Source organism: Ovis aries, chromosome 2 (genome assembly GCF_016772045.2).
Source record: "Ovis aries strain OAR_USU_Benz2616 breed Rambouillet chromosome 2, ARS-UI_Ramb_v3.0, whole genome shotgun sequence".
Lineage (NCBI taxonomy): Eukaryota > Metazoa > Chordata > Mammalia > Artiodactyla > Bovidae > Ovis > Ovis aries.
Window position 1 is genome coordinate 247,596,801 of NC_056055.1, and position 18,691 is coordinate 247,615,491.

At 55.1% G+C, this 18,691-nt stretch overlaps 1 protein-coding gene across 3 annotated transcripts in view; it reads right to left on the reverse strand.

Annotated features, from left to right (window-relative positions):
- Positions 1-4,544: 4,544 nt before the first annotated feature.
- The window catches only part of PAX7 (paired box 7), a 107,401-nt gene continuing 93,254 nt past the window's right edge, over positions 4,545-18,691 (reverse strand). For all 3 annotated transcript variants that reach the window (XM_060411511.1, XM_027965644.3, XM_027965643.3), the window contains exons 8-9: positions 15,367-15,613; positions 4,545-8,479 (exon numbers count right to left, since the gene is read on the reverse strand). In XM_060411511.1, coding sequence (XP_060267494.1) covers positions 8,364-8,479; positions 15,367-15,613 — 363 coding nt within the window. In that variant the 3' untranslated portion in view covers positions 4,545-8,363. The remainder of the gene's footprint in view (positions 8,480-15,366; positions 15,614-18,691) is intronic.

Sequence of the window (18,691 nt, forward strand, 5' to 3'; positions counted from 1 at the left end):
TTAGTGACTTACGACAACTCATTAATTATCTGATAGTTTCTGTAGATGAGAAGTCTGGGCACAGCATAGCTGGGTCTCCTCTGCCGAGGATCTCACCAGGCTGAATTCAAAGTATTTGCAGGGGCTGTGATCTCATCTGAAGGCTTGATGGGGAAGAATCTGTTCAGGGTGTTGGCAGAATTCAGTCCCTTCTATAGGACTGAGGTCTCCTCTTTCTTGTTGCCTGTCAGTCAAGGGTCACTCACAGATCCTAGAGGGTGACCTCACATCCTAGCAATGGCCCTCTTGTAAGACAGCAGCTCACGTCTTTTTTTTTTTTTTAAGCAACTTTTTATTGTGCATTGAGGTATAACTGATTAACAGTGTTGTGATAGATTCAGGGGAACAGCAAAGGACTCAGCCACACATATGCATGTATCCATTCTCCCCCAAACTCCCCTCCAATCCAGGCTGCCACAGCATCGATAGCGCGCTTCTTTAAATGCCGCAGGAGACTTCACTGAAGTCTGCTGTGATGCAGTCTTCTGTAATGTAATGTAATCACATAAGTGACCATCCCGTCATCTGTGCCAGATGACATGACCATATCAAGATAGTGACCATCTCCTCATCTTCACAGATCCTGCCCACCTTCAATGGCAGGGGACTACACAGGACATATATGCCGGGAGGTAGGAGTCTTGGTGAACTTCAAAGGGTTCTGCCTGCTGCACCATCCATGCCTAAATCAGTCAGACCACCATTAACCCACCAGACTGTGAAGGTGAGAGTGAATGCTTATTGTAAGCCGCTGGGTTGTGAGACAGCCTATTCCACTGGCTGGCTGATTATTGTGGCAATGGCTGGCTGATACACTTCTTTTCAAGAAGCATTGTCCTCCTATTTCAAACAGTGTCCGATTCCCATTTGGGGGAGGCAGTTTGCTATGATGGGCAGGGTACTGGGACCAGTGAGGTCTGGGTTTGAGTCTCTGCTCGTCTTTCTCCTGGCTGGGGGCCCATTTCCTTATCCAAATAATGGGACCTGCAATGCCCACCTCATTGGGATGTCAGGAAGGTTAACTAAGACAATGGATGAGGACCACCTGGCACAGAGTAGGCTCCACAAATGTTAGTGTTTTATTTCTCTCAAGCTCATATTTCTAGCCAACATCTCCTTATCTTCAGAGGGTGGGTGTGATACGCATTCTGGGAGGGGCTGCTGCACTGCTGCCACCTGTGGGCCACCTGGATGGCATCTCATCACCAGCTAGGGAGCTGACCTACAGGGCTCTCTGACCTCGAATGGGCTCTCTGAGCCAGACTGTGGAAGACAGCCCTCCTTGGTTTCTGTGGAGTAGAGACCCTGGATATCCACCCTCAGACAAGACCCCGCCTCCATCTCTCCAGCACCTTAAAGTTTTAGGCTAATTTAAAAGTGTGACACGGAAGCCTTCTTTTGGAGAGTTCGGTCTTTCCCACTGACCAGCAGTGTGAGTTTGGGCCAGTGACTTCAACTCTCTGACCCTTGGTTTCTTCCCCAAACATTGAGGGTGGGAGTCCCACCTTACACGGCTGCTATGATGGTGATGAGACAAAATCTGTGTGCCTGGGCCATCACCGGAGCTCTGCAGATGGAGTTCCTGTTCCTGCAGAGACTGTCTATGTCTGTCCTTTTATTGCTACTCCCTGCCCTTCCCGACCTCTTAGAGAAGAGCGCAGAGGTGGTGCTTAAGGAAACGTTTGCTTTCACCTTCTCGTCCCTCATTTAATCCTCATGTAGACCCCCTGCAGCAGATGTTGTGGTCAGGAGGGTTTTTCCCAACAGTTCCACCTCTCACCTCCCAGACAAGGGATAGATTACGCTTCCCTGCTCCCTTTCAAGTTCACTGTGGCCATCACACTTGCTTTGGTCTATGAAGGTGAGGAGAAGTGACCTAAGTCCCTCCAGTGGAAGCTTTAGGAGATAGTGTGTGATTCGCCACCTCTCTCCTTCTGGTACCAGTGACCAGTAACATCAAGATAATGGCCACTCTCTATTAGGCTGACTATGACGAGTCTTGAACATGAATATGAACAAGGAAAAATGTAAACCTCTGGTGTTTTGAGCCCCCGAGATTTGGGTTGTTGCTACTACCTTCCAGCCTTGTTATAGTGTGACAGATTTTATCTCCACCTGAAGGATGACGGGGAGTAGCTTGTCTACAGTCTCACAGAGGGCACCTTGAACCAACGATGGAGCTTCACCCGAGACAGCACACTTGATTCATTCCAGGGGAGAGAGTGGAGGTGTCCGGAGGCCTGAATGCACTCTCCTGATGCCTCTTGCAAGTGAGTCCCTGCTCCCTGCCCTGGATATTTACATGATCAGGAGGGATTCTCTGTGCAGAGTAAGTCAGCGCCAGCCTGGGGAGGGAATGGGATGGAGTTGTGGAAGCTGCATTCTTGGGAGGACTAGGCATTCTAGACTTAACTTGGCAACAGACAGGATTGTACTCAGAAACCCCAGTCTCTGTTCTGGGTTTCCTCCCATCTCAAGGCCCATTTATCTCCTGTCTCAGGAAACTCTTTCCTTCACTAGTAAATTTTCTCAAGGAAAGGCTGTGAAACTCACCCACCGTCATGTATGCCTCACAAGCAAGGCACAGAGACGGCTATGTTACGCAGCGTTGCTGCAGCAGAAGCTGAGCGGTACACACTTGTCTATTAATAATAAATATCCATTCCTCCCTTCCCTTTAGGCACAGAACCCTAATTTTATTCTGGACAGTACGTGTGTGCCTGGGCACAGGGCTATGTCTGTCAGCTGGCTGGGGTACAAACAAAGGTTGCTGAGTGGGACCCCAGAAAGCTCCCTGAGAGGGGTTCTCTGGGAGCCCCCAAGGGCAGGCCTGGGTCTGGGGCAACTTGACACTGTACACTTAACATCGAGCACTTTGTGTTGCGCTGGTGATGGACAGCTCCTAGACACCTGGGCACGCTCCAGGCTGCTTTGGGACCAGCCTGTGGCTCAGTTTATTGTCATGCTAACCTGGAAGATCTTTAGATACCATCCAGTCTGCTTTTTAAAAAATATATGGAAATAGGGTCTTACAGGGAGAGAAAACTGTCTCAGGGCCCACAGTGAGTCATATGCAGAGGTCAGAGTAGAACTTGACTGTTTCTTGATTCTCCCCTGTATCTTCCTGATTTACTGAACGGCAGTTGCTCAGTGGGGGTGGCAGGGAGCCAGGGAGATAGACATGGGTGAACTGTGGCTGAGAGCCCTGATTCTGCCACAAGCTGCCTGGGTTCCTTACGGGGCTGGTAGAGAGCTCATCGCACTGTAGGAATTCTATGAGGAGAAGGGTGCCTGGCAGCCTTCCGATCGCTCTGACCTTGGGAAGAGAACTTGGCTGGATTGGGTGGACTCAGATTCTTCCTTTGTGTGCGCGTTACCGATCCTTCATGCATATTATCTCCCCCAAACTCCTCCATCTCGCCCCCTCCCTGCTCAGATGACCCATGTAAACCAGCACCCTGGAATGGCACAGGTGGCCGGGTTTAGCGCCAGAGGAGTATGTGGAGTCGATGGTGCTAGTCCTTGCCCAGAGGCCCTTTGACGGGGCCGGCGCACCCGCCCCCTAACTGATGAGAGTTGCTGCTGAGGGCTCACTGCCATTCCTTTCTCTGGAGAACTGCCTTCAGCCCACAGGGGCCGTGTTAACCCAAGGTGCTTGGCCACACAAACCCTTTAGCCACCCATTCCATCCCGTCCCCAGGCACAGCCAGCAGCCAGTGAATGACTGATCTGTGCAGCAAATATCCCCTGATCTCAAGGTGAGGCTGACTCTGTTCTCCGATTCTCAGTCCAGAGCTCTCTGCCAGACCAGGTTGGGCCGAGACTCCAGGTAAAACCTCCCCTTTGCCCAGCTCCCTCCCCTGCCCCATCCTTCTCCTTTCACTCCCTTAAGCAGGGCTCCCCAACTGCCTGGGTCTAACGGCTGGTGATTTGAGGTGCAGCTTATATAATAATAACAGAAATAAAGTGCACAACAAATGTAATATGCTTGAATCGTCCTGAAACCATTACCCCTGGCTCAGTCCCCCGTGGAAAAATCGCCTTCCACGACATCAGTCTCTGGGGCCAAAACGGTTGGGGACCACTGCCCTCAAGGATTTCTCTTGAAGGCTCTCCAATAATTCACCTGCCGGCAACCCTCTCATATCAGGCTCTGCTTGAAAGACAATAAGTAAACTTGTGAGCTCTCTCCCACCGTGCAAATTCTGTCTATTGATACAAGGAGAGGCCACAGAGGGTTCTATGTTTAGTGGCAGGAAAATCCTGGTGAAGAGAACTGAGGCTTCACCAGAGAGGTGTGTCCACTGAAGAAACATTGCTGAAGCTTTCGCTGTGTGTCCAGCATCTGCTGAGCCCTGGGAGGCCCGGGGGGCGCCAGAGAAATGGAGTTCCTACCCCTCGACACACACTCTCCAGATTAGGTCAAAGGTCTTCTTGTCTGCTCCTCAGTCCCGTTTAAGGGCAGTCCCACATGGAGATCAATTGAGTACACGGAATCCTGGAGATGCTTTTAATTTCTTTTTAATGTATATTTAACAGTTAGACGCCTGAGTTACAGAGGAAGCGCTTACAAGCAGGTAGTTAAAGCAAATGCCAGTTTCTCTTTCTAATCTACTACTCCAGATAGCTGAATAAATTATGGTGCGATTATACTTAAACACACACCTTCGAGCCCACGCGGACACCCCACTCACACGCTCATGCACACACACTCGCTCCCACATGGAGGAAAGTGGCTGTGAGTCACACACGGAAGCAACCAAGTTGCCATCGCTAGGAAGAAGGGATGATCTAGAGCACTATGCAGATAGTTCCCGGGTTGGGATTGGCCTTATCGATAAGCAGATGTCTCTGAGCATTTGAGGATGGTGGCTGGAGGACGCCCATTTGGCCTCGGGTGTGGTGCCTCTGTGGGAGGGGAAGGAGAAGGTCAGTCGGCCTCAGAAAGCATCCCACAGTGAAGGGCACGCTGGGGGCCTTGAGGGGAGCACCAACCCGAGAGAGGCCCCAGAGCATCATGAGTTTTGGGGGCCACTGAGGGGCTTCCCAAGTTCCTGGACCCACACCTCTGAAAGCATTGCCCGCTCCCTGTCCAACAACACAGGATTTCAGTGGGGTGATCAGCATCATGAATCTGCCTTGTCCCATCCGGTGGTGGACCAGATGGAAAATCTGGCCTTCTCGTGTTCCTTCTGGGCAAACCTCTCTCGATTATTCCCTCCTTCTCTTTCGTGCCCCCCATCTCTCTCCTCCTTCACGTTCCTCTGGCAAAAGAATGGCAAATATAAATCAAGGAAAACATACGAGTGAAAAATAAAACATAGCTTGCTTCTTACACATCACTTTTTTTTTTTTTCATAGCAAGAGAGAAATACCAAGTGAAAAACGAAGCAATAAAAATGAAAGAACCCAACAGAGCCCGGAATGTATAATCCGAAACACACGGTATGCAGATATGTCCCTACAGATGGTCCCTGGCGCTAGCACGACACGCACTGTGGGGGTTTTTGCTCCTTCTTCTTTTTTTAGTATTTATATATATATTTATAAAAGTCAACTCCCTATAAACGAACAGCACATCACCACGTTTCCAACTAATGTACAATGAGTTCAGAAGAGGGGCCCCCATAGGTAGGACCAATAGCTACTTGTGAGAAGTTGGAGGAAGCATGTTTTATTTTGCTATGGACGCTATTTACAGGGCTAGAGCGGGATTGTTTCTGGGCCAGCCTTGCCACTGGGATTCAGACCTTCTTTCTCAGCCTGTGGTCAACCCTCAAGAGTTGGAAGCTTTCTAATTCTTATCCAGTATCATCTTGCTGGTGAAGCTGCAAGCTGCCAACACCAGACGGAATTTTACAGACTGAGTTGGTTAGACACATTAATACACTAGGTTTTAGGAAAAAACCTGTTAGGGTCAGGGTTTCTTTCTGAGGAGGGTGGGGACCCTGGGGGAATAAGTCCCACTTTCTACCAAGACGGTCGCTTGGGAGAACTCCAAAGAAGATGGACTTAAGGAGAAATCATTTGGTTTACACCTATTTTGCCATTGCAGGCAGATATTTGGGATTGGTCCTAGCATTGGAATGTCACTTCTGGGGGTGGGGGCACAGAGCTGGGTGGTTTTGATGTCACCAGCCTGAGATCCCTGCTGCTCCTGGAAAACCTAGGGTGTAAGGAGATGCAGAGGATGGCTGAGACCGGCTTCCAGAGGGAAAGGCTGACCATTCAAGGAATGTGGATGAAGACTGTAGTTCAGCTTAAGGAAGAACTGCTTCCTGGCTATGATAGCTACAAAAACACGGACCGGGTCACCAACAGACAACACACACCCTTCCTTTTTGTCCAGAGCTTGAAGAGCCCAAAGTCTCCTGCCTTGGATGCTCCCATGGAAACTTTGGCTGAACTTGATGGGCCACCCATGTCTGGGTGTCCACTGCTACCAAAGAGTCTGTTTGTCCCCAGTTAATCATAGGCTCCTCGAAAACCAGAGATCCAGGTCACCTTGGTCGTGGTCCAGGTCAGGCCTGAGACTATTGAGTCTGAAGCTGGGAAGCAGGTGAGAGCATTCATCACAGAGGTGACGTCCATGCAGGGAACCGTCCTAGTATCTCGCTAACCCGGCTCCCCAGAAGGGAGGCGCTCAGGTTGATCCCCAAAGCGGCAGCCTGTCCCTCTGGGGATGTCCTGTGAGCTGAGGGCGAGGCATGAGTTGAGCAAGGAGGTGGTGCCAGGTGCCCAGGAGGGGCCAAGCAGCTTGGTCCGGTCTGCGCAGAGTCAGCGCTGTGGCTCCTGTCTCCAGCGCCTCTGACCCGGCGGGACTTGATGCAGGTGATCCACGTGTAGATTATGATGATGGAGATGGAGACGAATAGAATTTTGATCAAGGGTAAAGGGGAGAGTTACAAGGCAGGCCGTAGTCAGGGGCCTGAGCCACTCCCTAAAGGTCTCACCGTGTAAAGAGAAGGCAGCTGGGGAGAGCCACTAGAATGGCCACGGAAGACGACCTTGCCTTCTTCTCCAGAACCTTTGGTGCCCCTCTCTCCCAGGGGCCGTGGCTCAAAGACTGGCCACATCTCCACGCCCAGGGGTGCTGGATCAGAAGACAGAGCCATCTCAGCTGAGAACTGAAAGATGCCAGTCTGGGTGGGACAGGGACATGCCCTTCCCGCCCCCCCCCCAATGCCAGAGGGACTCTGGTCTTGTCTGCGGGGCAAGCAGTCCCTGATGACCCAAGAACCCTTTTCCAGAGCAGGTGGAGGCGCCCTTCCTAGAGGGCAGGGCATTCAGGGGATGGGCCCAGGTCTCTGAAGGAGGCTTTGTGAGAAATCGAAGCTCCATGGGCTGTGGACTTGAAGGCAGACCGCTGAAGCCTTTGGCAGCAAAGGTTTGCTGCCCACAAACAGAGTAACCCCGGTTACGAAACCTCCTCTGAGCCTGCCTCATCACTCACATGTTCTCAAGACTTGGTCTCCTCCCCCGTCATCTGATTCAGCAAATGAGAAAACTGGAGGGTCTGTGTGCTCCCCAGACCCCACCTGGGATGGGCAAGGTTGGAACCTGGGCTTCAGTGTTAGAGCCTAAAGCTGCTTCTGAATATCCGGCCTGGGTCCTGGTATCCTGGACCAGCCCACTGCCAACAAGCCCCACCCATGTGGCCCTGCCCCCTGGCTAAGCTTCTTCCTGGTCCTCCCAATCCCCTTGCTTGGGCTAGATTCCCCCTCTACCCAGCAGAGGTATGTGGAGAGGTCCTGAAGACCTCAGAATTTGTGGGTGATTCCTGGGAGCACCCCAGGGCCAAGGTCCCCCCTCCTTTGCTGAGGAGGAGGAGCTGTGGTTCAGGCCCTGAGCCAGAGACCCACCAGGAGGGCTTACTCCCAGCACTTCCACCGAGATCAGCCCTCTGGGCTCCACCTCTGTGCAGGGGACTCATGGGCACTGCGGTCAAAGGGCTCCTGGACCTCATCCCAGACAGCATCTTCCTTTGGTTGCCCAAGGTGCTCTGTTCAGGGTGAGCTGGGATCTCTGGGTCTGAGATGGCAGAGGCCATGTCAGAATTTGGCTGGGGCAAGAGGGCAGGCTGACCAGAGGCCCTCCAGTGGGGAGAGTGAAGGGGCAGACTCCAAAGGGGTCACTCCAGGTCCCTAACCAGAGATGAACGGTGGGCAGGCTGCCTGTCTCCAGAGGGCTGGCCACAGGAAGGGAATTGGCTCCTTCCCTGGGCTCCAGGGACCCCAGGGCGATGGAGGGACTGAGGATGGGAGGCTCAGGGATCAGTAAGGGTTAGGCTGGGAGTCAGGCTGGGGCAAGGCGCCCCAGGGGCCCTAGTAAGCCTGGCCAGTTTCCACAGGCAGGAGTCCCAGCACAGCCGAGTGCTCCCCGAGCTTCATGCGACGCTGTGTGGACAGGCTCACATTTTTGGCCAGGTAATCAACAGCAGCTGGGGAAAAAAAGAGAGACTTCTAGAAATTCACATTCTTTTTGCCTGTTAATTCAATCTGTCCTACATCTATTCATCCATCCATATATCCATCCATCCATCCATTTATCAATTCACCCATCCATCCTTCTCTGTATCTACCCATCTCTTCTTCCATCCATCCATCCACAGCCATATCTTTATCCATCTATCTGTCGTCCATCCATTCACCATCAATCTGCCCATCCACTTTTTGTCTGTTTATCCACCTATTCATCCATCCACCCACCTATCCATCAATTTATTCATAAGATTCTTTCTCTCACTTCCTTTCCGATCATTCAGCAAATATTTGCTTCCCACATTGTTTACCCAGCTCCCCTATGGGCTCTGTAGGAAAGTACCTAGGGTATCCCATTGTCTAGCAAAGAACTGTCCCTTTCCCCAACACGCCTCTACCCATCCCTGTTCTGAGGCACATCTGGCGAGTCCCCTGGGGGCCAGGTAGTAGTGGGGGCAAGGTCCTTCTGCGTTTTCTGGATCCTAAGCCCAGCTCACAGCTGAGGCAGAGCAAGATCTCTTACTCAAAAACGAAGGGAGCTTTTGCCAGGGAGCTGAGGGGTCCCTGCAGGAGGAAGGGCCAGGAGCCTGTAATGCAGGGAAATGAGACCTGCAGCCTTGCCAGTTCTGGTCACCCGGAAGAGAGGGATGAGAGTCTGAGGGCATCTATTCACGTGTGTGTGAACCGTGGGAACAAGACTCTCTGTGATGGAGTGATGGACACGAACAATGCTTGTGCTTGTGTGTGTGCACAGACCTGGGTGAGGTGTGCGCACCTGCTCGAGGTGAGCGCTGGGAACACAGGTGACTGCACAGCTGAGTGCCACCTCAGCCGGGCTCATGCATTGGGTGTGTGCAGGTGGCCCGCTGGTGTTCTGGGCCGACTCTCCTCATTGTGCCTGCCTGGGGCTGCAGCCGAAACCATCCTGGACGCGATTTGCCTGCCATGTGACCGAGGCCCCTTGAGGCACAGACAGGCTGCCTCCCAAGCCAGAATTTGCAGCTCTGGCCTATCCTACCTTCTGGGAACCCTCCGATCTGGAGGTGAGAGGAAGCTGGAGAGAGGGCTCTCCCTTCACTGTCCCCTGCCCACTGAGGGGCCCGGTAACACTCTCCATGCCTTCCCAGAGTTGGGGGGCCCCTGCCTAGAGTGGGTGGGTGGAGCCGGGAGGTGACGGCGTGGCCGGAGGGAAAATAGGGAGCTGAGATGGGCTGTATCAGTAACTGAATTCCAGGAGGCCCTACTGCCTAGGGGCTCAAATGCCCTACATTCAAACTCTGCACCTGTCAACGTTCAGTGTGTGATCTGGGGACATACCATGTCACCTTTCCAAGCCTCAGTTCTGCTGTAAGATGATACTAGCACCTGGGTTGAAAGGTTATTGTGATTAGATGAGCACATGTATACGCAGCGGTCAGTCAGCCCCACGCCTGGTGCACGGGGAGTCGGAGGGACGAGGGCTCGTAAGGCTGAGGTGCAGTAAGAAGGCATGCCCTTTGATGGGAAAAGAAGGAAAGGGACGGTGAACTGGGCGACTCAGCCTCCTGACTACCTCCTGCTCACGTGGCTTTGGGCAAAACACTCTGTCTCTCCAGCCCTGCCTCCTTGTCTGTAAAATGGGGAGGACAAATTCCAGCCTCCTCAAGGGCTGTTTTAAGGACCAAATGAGACAATGTGCTTTGAGATGCCTGGCACAGGGGGCTCCCTGGATTCCTAAAGGATATACACATGCCCTGGGTCTTACTGGAGGCCTGGACTCCACATCCCTCAGCTTCCCACGCTGAGCCCCCAGGTGCTGCCTGTAAGGTTACTCAGCCTCCAGGCTCCTAGCTGGTGGGGCAGAGTGGTGGTGGCCCACCTTACCCTTGCCTAGGGTCCAGCCCTTACTCTGGGGGAGGGTGAGAAAACCTCCCATCTCTGGTCTCAGGGGGACCCAGCAGCTGTGACCACACCGTCTCTACTACGTGGGGTCTGTCTTATCTGGGTTTCAGGTCTCGCCCAAGAGGAGGCCACGTTGTCAGAGTGGTAACAGGAAGTGGGGGGCAGGGAAGAGCTGATGTTTCCCCAGAGCTGACTCTATGCCAGTCCCACTCTAAGCATTTTACGTGCACCATCTCACTTAATTGCCCCAATACCTCTGTGAGGCTGGGATTATTACCATCCCCATTTCACGGATGACAAAACTGAGGCCCTGCCCTGAGAGGTTGCATAACTTGAAAGATCCCAGCGTTCTTAAATTGTGGAGCCGTAATTCAAATGCAGGCAGTCTGATGCTAGCTGCTAACCACCCCTGCCAGCTCCACCTCTTGCAGAATCATCTCGGGTCCCCACACAGCACTTGAGAGTGTATGGAGCTCCCTACATCCCGAAGCCTGGAATGGCCCCCTTCTCTACTCCAGGCAAGGTAAGGGGTTTGTCTAAGGGCCAGCTCTTCCTGCAGGAGTGGCAGAAAGGTCTGGCTTTGGATAACAATGATGGGAACTGCCAAGTGCCAGGCAGACGATATCTCATCTAATTCCTTCAGCTGCCCCATGCTTTAGGCTACAGCTGTTCCCACTTTACAGATGTGGAGGCTGAGGCTCAGGAAGAGCCACCGGCCCAGAGGCACATGTGGGCTGGAGGAGCCTGACTTTACTCTGCTTGCGCCTCTGGTCACTCTGTCCCTTCCCCTTTAGTCTCTCCCTGTCACCAGCCATGGCCCTGCACGCTGTAGGGACTTCCCCAGGCCCTGTTGTCAAGACGACCAAGGAAACACCAAGAAACACCGAACTTTACTGACGACTCAGCCAGCTTCAAGGGCACCCGTCATCCCGCAGAGCCTGCCTCTCCCTGGGGTGGGGCCGGGGTCCCGCGAGGGCAGGGCTGTGACATTTCTCATTACAGCCTGTCAGTGGCCCTTCCTGTCTCTCTGTCTCTCCGAGCCTCCCCTCCTCTGCCTCGTGCCCGAGCCTGGGCTCTCAACGTCTCAAATTAGATTAATCAGGAGTTGGCAGGAGAGGTGGTGGCGATGCCAACCAGTAAACAAATCTCAGCCGTCAGCGTCTCGTCAGCCAGCGGCCCCAGAGGAGGACCCTTCTAGACACAAATTCTTATTGGACTTGTCAGATCTATTAAAATTCTTTTCACACTTCTGCGTTCTATCAGCCCCATCATTAGTACGGCCCTGGCCTCTGGGAACACCAGGGCCATATTAATCTGCCGTGCGCCCTGTCCCTGCCCCCTGCCCCCACCCCCTTTAGGGACAGGGAGAGACAGATGGACGGACGGATGGCAGCAGGGAGCAGCGGGGGAGGGTGTGACGGCGTCCCTGGGAAGTGGAGAGGACCGAGGCGAGGCGGCTCACTCTCCTGCTTTGGGGTTTGGTCCACCCGGCCCAGGCACACCTGAAAGGGAGGCTCCCCACGCTCAAAGGGGTGGCCCTGTGCGCCCGGACAGGTACTGTCTGCTGGTCCCAGCCAACCTCTCTGGGACCCCCTTTCCTCATCTGCGCAGAGGGAATAACCCAGTCCCCTGCACCGGGTGGCGGTGAGGACGGGGTGCCAGACCCACTCAAGAAGTGATCACTTCTTCCTTTACACACGGGCGTGTTGTAAAGTGACCCCCTGGAGCCGGTATAGACACAGAGCAGTGAATATTCACAGAGGAGTAAGCCTCTGCCCACACACAGATGAGTGTGAGCTTGTGAACAGGACTCCACACCCAGGGCGGGCGTCCATCATCCCTCAGCATCTTGCAAAGTTTGTGGTTTGACTCGAAAGAGATCTAGGTTTGAAGTTCGGAGACTCCACTTTCCGTGGGACCGTGGGGAAAGTTCCCGGCCTCTCTGAGCCTTAGCATCTGTAACCTGGGGTTTTTGAGGATTACACGAGATGACGAACACGCACCTCACCCAGTGCCCGGCGGGCTAACTCACACACAGCACAGGTGTGGGCAGATGCCAGGTGCCCTGGGCACACACAGCATAGCTTAGAGCATGAGGCTGTCACACACGGGCTATGGTGAATTCAGCTGCCCGTGGACATGGGGAGGTGGTCAGTGGGAACCCCACGTGTGTCCCTGGGCTGTCCCAGGACGTCACAGCCGAGGGGGGTGGTACCATGGGAAAACATCGAGACAATGGAATCGAATCCCTGGGCCCCCATTTCACAGATGGCAAAACTGAGGCTCAGAGAGGCGGGTGACTTGCCCACATCAGGGTGGTGGCGGGGCAAACTCTCCTTCAGTCCTCTCCTAGTGTGCCCCAGGAGCCTCTGTGGGCTGGGTGGAGGAGAGGATCTCACCTCTGTGGGCTGGGTGGAGGAGAGATCTCACCTCTGTGGGCTGGGTGGAGGAGAGATCTCACCTCTGTGGGCTGGGTGGAGGAGAGTGGGGTCTGAGCTGGGGTACCCCTGGGGAAGGGCTGGAGGAGGTGGCCCAGGAGGAGCTCTGAGCAGCCCCTGGCGGAGCCAAGGGAGGCAGGGTGGGGCTGGAGGGGGATGACTGGGGGGCGGAGCTGGAGGTCGGAAGAGTGAGGAGGTGTGGGGGGTGAGGAGCGGGGCAGGGAGGAAACCGGGGCCAGCTCTTCCCCAGCGAAGGGGAACAAAACTCCCTTCTCGCCTCCCGGGCCCTTTCCCTTTTGATCCCCCCTCCCTTGTGGCCCCCATGCTGACTTAGGGGTAATTTTATTTCCGAGCTGGGCAGGCACCCCTGGAGTCGGGCACGGGCTCCGGGTGTGACTAACGCCTGCCTCGGGCCGGGGCTGCGGCTGCCGCTGGAGCCCGCTGAACTCTTTATCAAGAGCACGTGTGTCCTGCTCCGTGCCCGGGAACGCAGGCTGGGGCCCGGGGCCACCCCGGCCCCTCTGCAGATACCGCCCTGCCCGCGTGCACGCCCAGCTCTCAGACTCGCAGGCACATGCACACACTCACACAGACACACTCACACACACATCATGAGCTCACACCCAGATGCACACCTGGATACCAGTACACACAGCTACACCTATACCCACGCTCAAGCATATCCGTACCTGTAAGTATACTCTGCACACACATGGACTCCAAACACACGCTCACTCCAGCATACGCACATGGCAAACACATGTCTATGCATGTACACACAGCCACACATAGTCCATGTTTACATACATGCACACTCCACATAGCACAGCAGGTCACACACACAGGCAGCCACACACACACCGAGCCACATGATCACGCCTGAACGCACGTTTCAACACACACGTGTATGTTATGGCCACATATACTCACATGACCAAATGTGTACATGTGTTCACATACAAACCCACGTGCACACAATATGCTCATTCACACTCACACATGTAAAGTGTCGTGTGCACAGATACACTGTCACTCACACACTCATGGATCCACACATACACGCATGCTCACCTAGACACAGATGTGTGCACTAACACGGGTGTGCCAACACACACACATACACACAGACACAGACCGCGAGGTACTCTTGACATGGACACTCGCGCTCACCTAGACACACGTACGTGAACACATGCCCCCAGAGGGAGGAGGCCATGAACACAGCTGGGAGGTGGAGGCCGGCACAGCTGGCCCGCATTTAGCCGTGGAGGCGAGGCTGTGCGGGGGGTGGGGGCGGGGGTGGGTCAGGAAGCAGAGGTCAGGGGCCAGGCCAGGGCTGCGGAGGGGCAGAGAGGGCCCCGGGCCGGGAGGTCACACCCTGCTGCCGCACGCCCTTCTGATGAGTTTGACACCAGCAGGTGACGCCTTTGCCGGGGACCGGGCTGGGGGCCGCGTGACCTCAGCCCCCCCCCCAACCCCGGCTGTCGGGAATGGCTCCACGGCCACCCGGCCCACCTGGCAGCTGGAGGTGGCGGCCCAGTCTGAGGGCCCACCGCCTCTGCTCCAGACCAGAGGCCAAGAGCGTAGCGCTAGGGGTGGGCACCAGAGACCACCTCACGGTCTGCGGAAACCAAAGCTGGGGTGGCGTGGGGGAGAGGGCTTGAGACACAGCTCTGCCCTGGGGGTGTGGGGGAGAAGGAGAAAGGGGCACGGTCTGTCCCCTGGCTCCCCAGCACTCGGCATGTGCCTGCTGCAAGCGGGGAGCTGCAGTCACCTTCCAATCTGATTTTCTCTTAGATTTAAAACCTCTAATTTGCTTTAATTTAGTGGTTGGGAAGATCCCTTGGAGAAGGCAATGCCTACTCACTCCAGTATTCCTGCCTGGAGAATTCCACAGACAGACGAGCCACCGTCCCTGAGTCTCAAAGACTCGGACACGACTGAGCGACTATCACGATCACATTCACAGTGACTGAGAAATTTTTCAAAATATTTGAAACAACTTGAGTGTGTAAATCTACTTCCTCCAGTTGTAAATTTCAGGAAACAAAGGCAGATCTCATAGTTCCAGTGAAAACTTAGAAACTGAAGGAAAACACTCTGGATTTCAAAAACAGTCTATGAAAAAAAGAATGTGAAAATGTCTTGTCATCACGTCATGTGGATTGCGTATCAAAATGATCATCTTTTTAAGCTATCCCGGGTTCCCTAAGAAATGTCAGTAAACTCATCCGCCTTGTAAAAGGTGGCTAGGAGGAAGTTTTAAACGATACCGGTGGCCCGTATCATGTTTCTACGGACAGCCAGGCTCCAAGACAAGAGGAGTGTGAGTGCAGGGGTCCAGGGCTGTATCAGGTCAGGACGGCAGTTCTGCCTTTCTGGACCTCAGTTTCCTCACCTGTGCAATGGGCACCCCCACCCAACACCCCTCACAGTTCTCTACAAGCAAGTGGGAGGTCCTTGTGCCGGGTGGGGGGGTAGTGTTGGGACAGGGAGAGGAGGGGACACCTGGGGCGCCAGGCACTCACTCTGGCCGTACTGGCCGTACTGGTAGCCAGCCACGGGGTCCACGCTGTAGCCGGTGGCGCTGTAGGTGGGCGGGCAGTACGACTGCGAGGTGGGCAGGCTGTCTCCCGGCTTGATGGAGTCCGCCCGCTGGCTGCAGCTGGCCGTAATGGAGGTGGCGGAGTCCAGGCCGCCGTGTAGCGGCGAGATGGAGAAGTCAGCCTGGGGCTGCGGCGGCACCGCGCTGGGGTTGCTCAGGATGCTCATCACCTGTGGGGAGAGAGCGTCAAGGCAGGGCAGGCAGGGCAGGCGTGTGGGGCCCCTGGGGGACCCCGCAGAGGCAAGCAGGGTGCAGGGGCGATGCCGGGGCGATGCCGGGCTGGCCTTGGACAGACCTTCGCTGGAGTGTCTCCCTTGAGGGCCCTGCAGCCTTGCGATCCTCCGTTTACCTGGCTTACTTGCCTTTGTGGGGAAGATGGTTGGGGGTTTGTCTGGTTAAGTCCCGGCCCTGGGAGCGTCCCTGCACTGAGAGCTTTGAAGGCAGGGCAGGCCCAGTCTCCCTCTCTGTTCCCGGGGCCTGAGGGGCACCTTGTGCTTGTCTGCTGAATGCAGGAATACACGTGTGCATCAGTGAATGAATGGAACAGCTAACTGTGTCTCTTCCATCAGACAGGGAGCTCCCCCAGGAACTGCGCCTCCCCATCAGACTAGGATGCCCCTATCTTCCGACACAACGGTTAAACACTCTGGATCTGTCTGGCGTCACCCCCAGTCCTGTGCTATGCCTACTACACTCTCGACTTTGAGCTTCTGCCCTTACACGGCCGGTGCTCCAAGTGCTTTCACAGACGTCTGTGACCATCACCCCCTTCTCCGCTTGGCACGGTTTGGCAGACAGGAAGTCACTGTGGGTGATGGCAAGCCCAGTTCACGTGGTGGGGCTCGTCTCTAGAAACTCAGCTGAAAGAACTTGGTGTTGGTTCATTGGTGTGCTCACTTATTCATTCAACAAACACACACGGATGATGACTATGGCTCCAAGCCTCAGGCCAGGCCCCGGGACTTCAGAGGAGGAAGAGCCCTGGTTCCTGACCTTGGCCCAGGGAGAGGGTCTGGGTCTGGGGCGGGTGGCAAGTAGCGGCAGACCACCAGAATCTGGAGTGACGAGGGGCATGACAGAGGGGGCTGTGGGTGCCTGCAGGAGGGCACTCGGGCATCCCGGGGGTCCAGCTCTTGGAGGGAGGGGAGGGGAGGGGAGGGGTCAGGGGTGACCTGGCCAATCCAGAGAGGATGGGGAGGGGAGGGAGGAGCAGTCCTGTGGACTTGGCCTGCCGGGTACCCTGGTGACCTGGTGATGCCACCATTCATGGGAGGGAGACCCCGGGCGCCGGCGAGGCCCGCCTTGCTGACAGCCTGCTCTGCACGGAGCCGGAGGGCCACACTGCCACCCAGGCTGGGCGCGTGGTGCGCTTTCTGACGAGCCCACCCGCCCCCTGGGGAGAAAACGGACTCTGCACGTTGGAGCGATGAAGTTTTGGCCGACTGGACGCCTTGTGAAAACTTTCCCCTTCTCGGGTCTGACTCATCCCTGCTCCAGGCAGGAGGCACCGATGTGGAATCCTCAGGCCAGGGTCAGACCCTGAGCTCCTGCACATGCTAGCCCTTAACCCCTACGACCACCTCTATCCTCAGAGCGGGGCCGGCAGGCCGGGACGGGCTCTGCACGCGGGACGTGCTCAGGCATCAGCGGCCCCAGGTCCTCTGGTCCTCCTTCTCTTTCCCTCCTCTTAGCAACGGACTCGGTGTGACTGCCAGTGCAGAGCCCTCCAGAGACGTGTGGGGCGGAGTCATGACGCCCATTTCTCAGATGAAGAAACCGAGGCCCACCCAGAGCTGCGTCTTCCCCAGATCTCACAGCGGGGGTGCCAGGGCCTGACCCCTCTAGCCTGATGATGTCAAGTCTGACTCTCAAGGACGGGTTTTAGACACGTGACCATGAAGGGGGTTCTCACTCCAGGTGGGGGTTCCCTGGGGGTGTGGGGTGGGATCCCAGGCCCACGAGGGGCCTGGCTCCTCAAGAATACTGCAAGCACAGCCTCCCCTGACTCTTCCCGCAATGCACCCAGCAGGCGCCTCTCAGCCTTTCTCTCAAGCCCTCTGTCCTTTCTTTCCTCACCCCACCCCCAGAGCCGAAGTCAAGGACACCAGGTCTGCTGGGGCTGGACTTTGTCTCCACCGCAGCTGGTGAGCTTTGGGTGGGACTTTGCAGGGTGTCAGCCCAGTGGGATGGCGGAAACACAGGCGGAGCTGGGTTTGCTCTTTCCTGACTGTTGCGGCGGGGTCCTGGGCCTGAGGAAGTTGCTGGGTGTGTGTGTTTGGTGGATCTGCGGGGGCGGGGGACACTCAGGAGTCTAACACTGCCCTGGGGTTAGGAGCCCCGATTCTCTTCTAGGTTGCCTGTCAGTTTCCTGGTCTAGATCTCGCTTCCATCCGAATTAAGAAAATCACCCTCCCTCCCATTGTCTACCCCATATAAACACTAACCCTGCTCCTCCTTCAAGGAGCCCTGGCCTCAAGAACAAACTCAGGGGCTCAGGGAAAACACACAGGTCCCATTTCCCTTTCTTCGAAAGGATCGTTGTGGGGTGGGAACCCTCTCGTAAGAGTTTGTCAGTTCTGATGAGCCTCTGATATAATCCTTCTCTTTACGTATCACCAAGATGCCAGGCCCAGCAAGGATGGGATGGAGGAGACAAGTCGGGAGGTATTTGGGGAGAGAGGAAGGATGCTTCAGAGGACAGGCTGGAAGGTGTGTACAGATCCATACTCATCCTGCAAGGCAATAGCCACCCAACAAATCTGACTACGTTGCTCAAGAATTATCAGCGGCTCTCTGGAACCTCCCAGATGGACAGGGCAAAGCTCCGTGTGACTGGACCTCCACTTGCCTGTCCCAAATCCCCCCTCCTTCCTACCTCGCACTTTATGTCCCAGCTGTCCCAAACCACACAGTGTTTCCTAAAGACATCCTTGCTTCCTTCATTCACTTACTCATTCATGACACTTCACAGAGCGTTACTATATGCCAGGCTGGAGACAGGGCTCAGCTATGAGCTCTCTGAGGGCAGAATGGAATTGTGTTTCATCCATCACTGCAGCCCCGGTGGCTACACTGTACCTCCTACAAACTATAAGCTCAGAAAATCCTGTCAAATACATGCATGTTCACTTAACAAATATTTATTGAGCACCTAATATGTGCCAGACACTGCGCCAGGTATTGAAACACAGTAATGAAGAGTAACAGCTGCATGACCTCCAGGAGCTGCCCGCCAGTCAAGTGCAGGA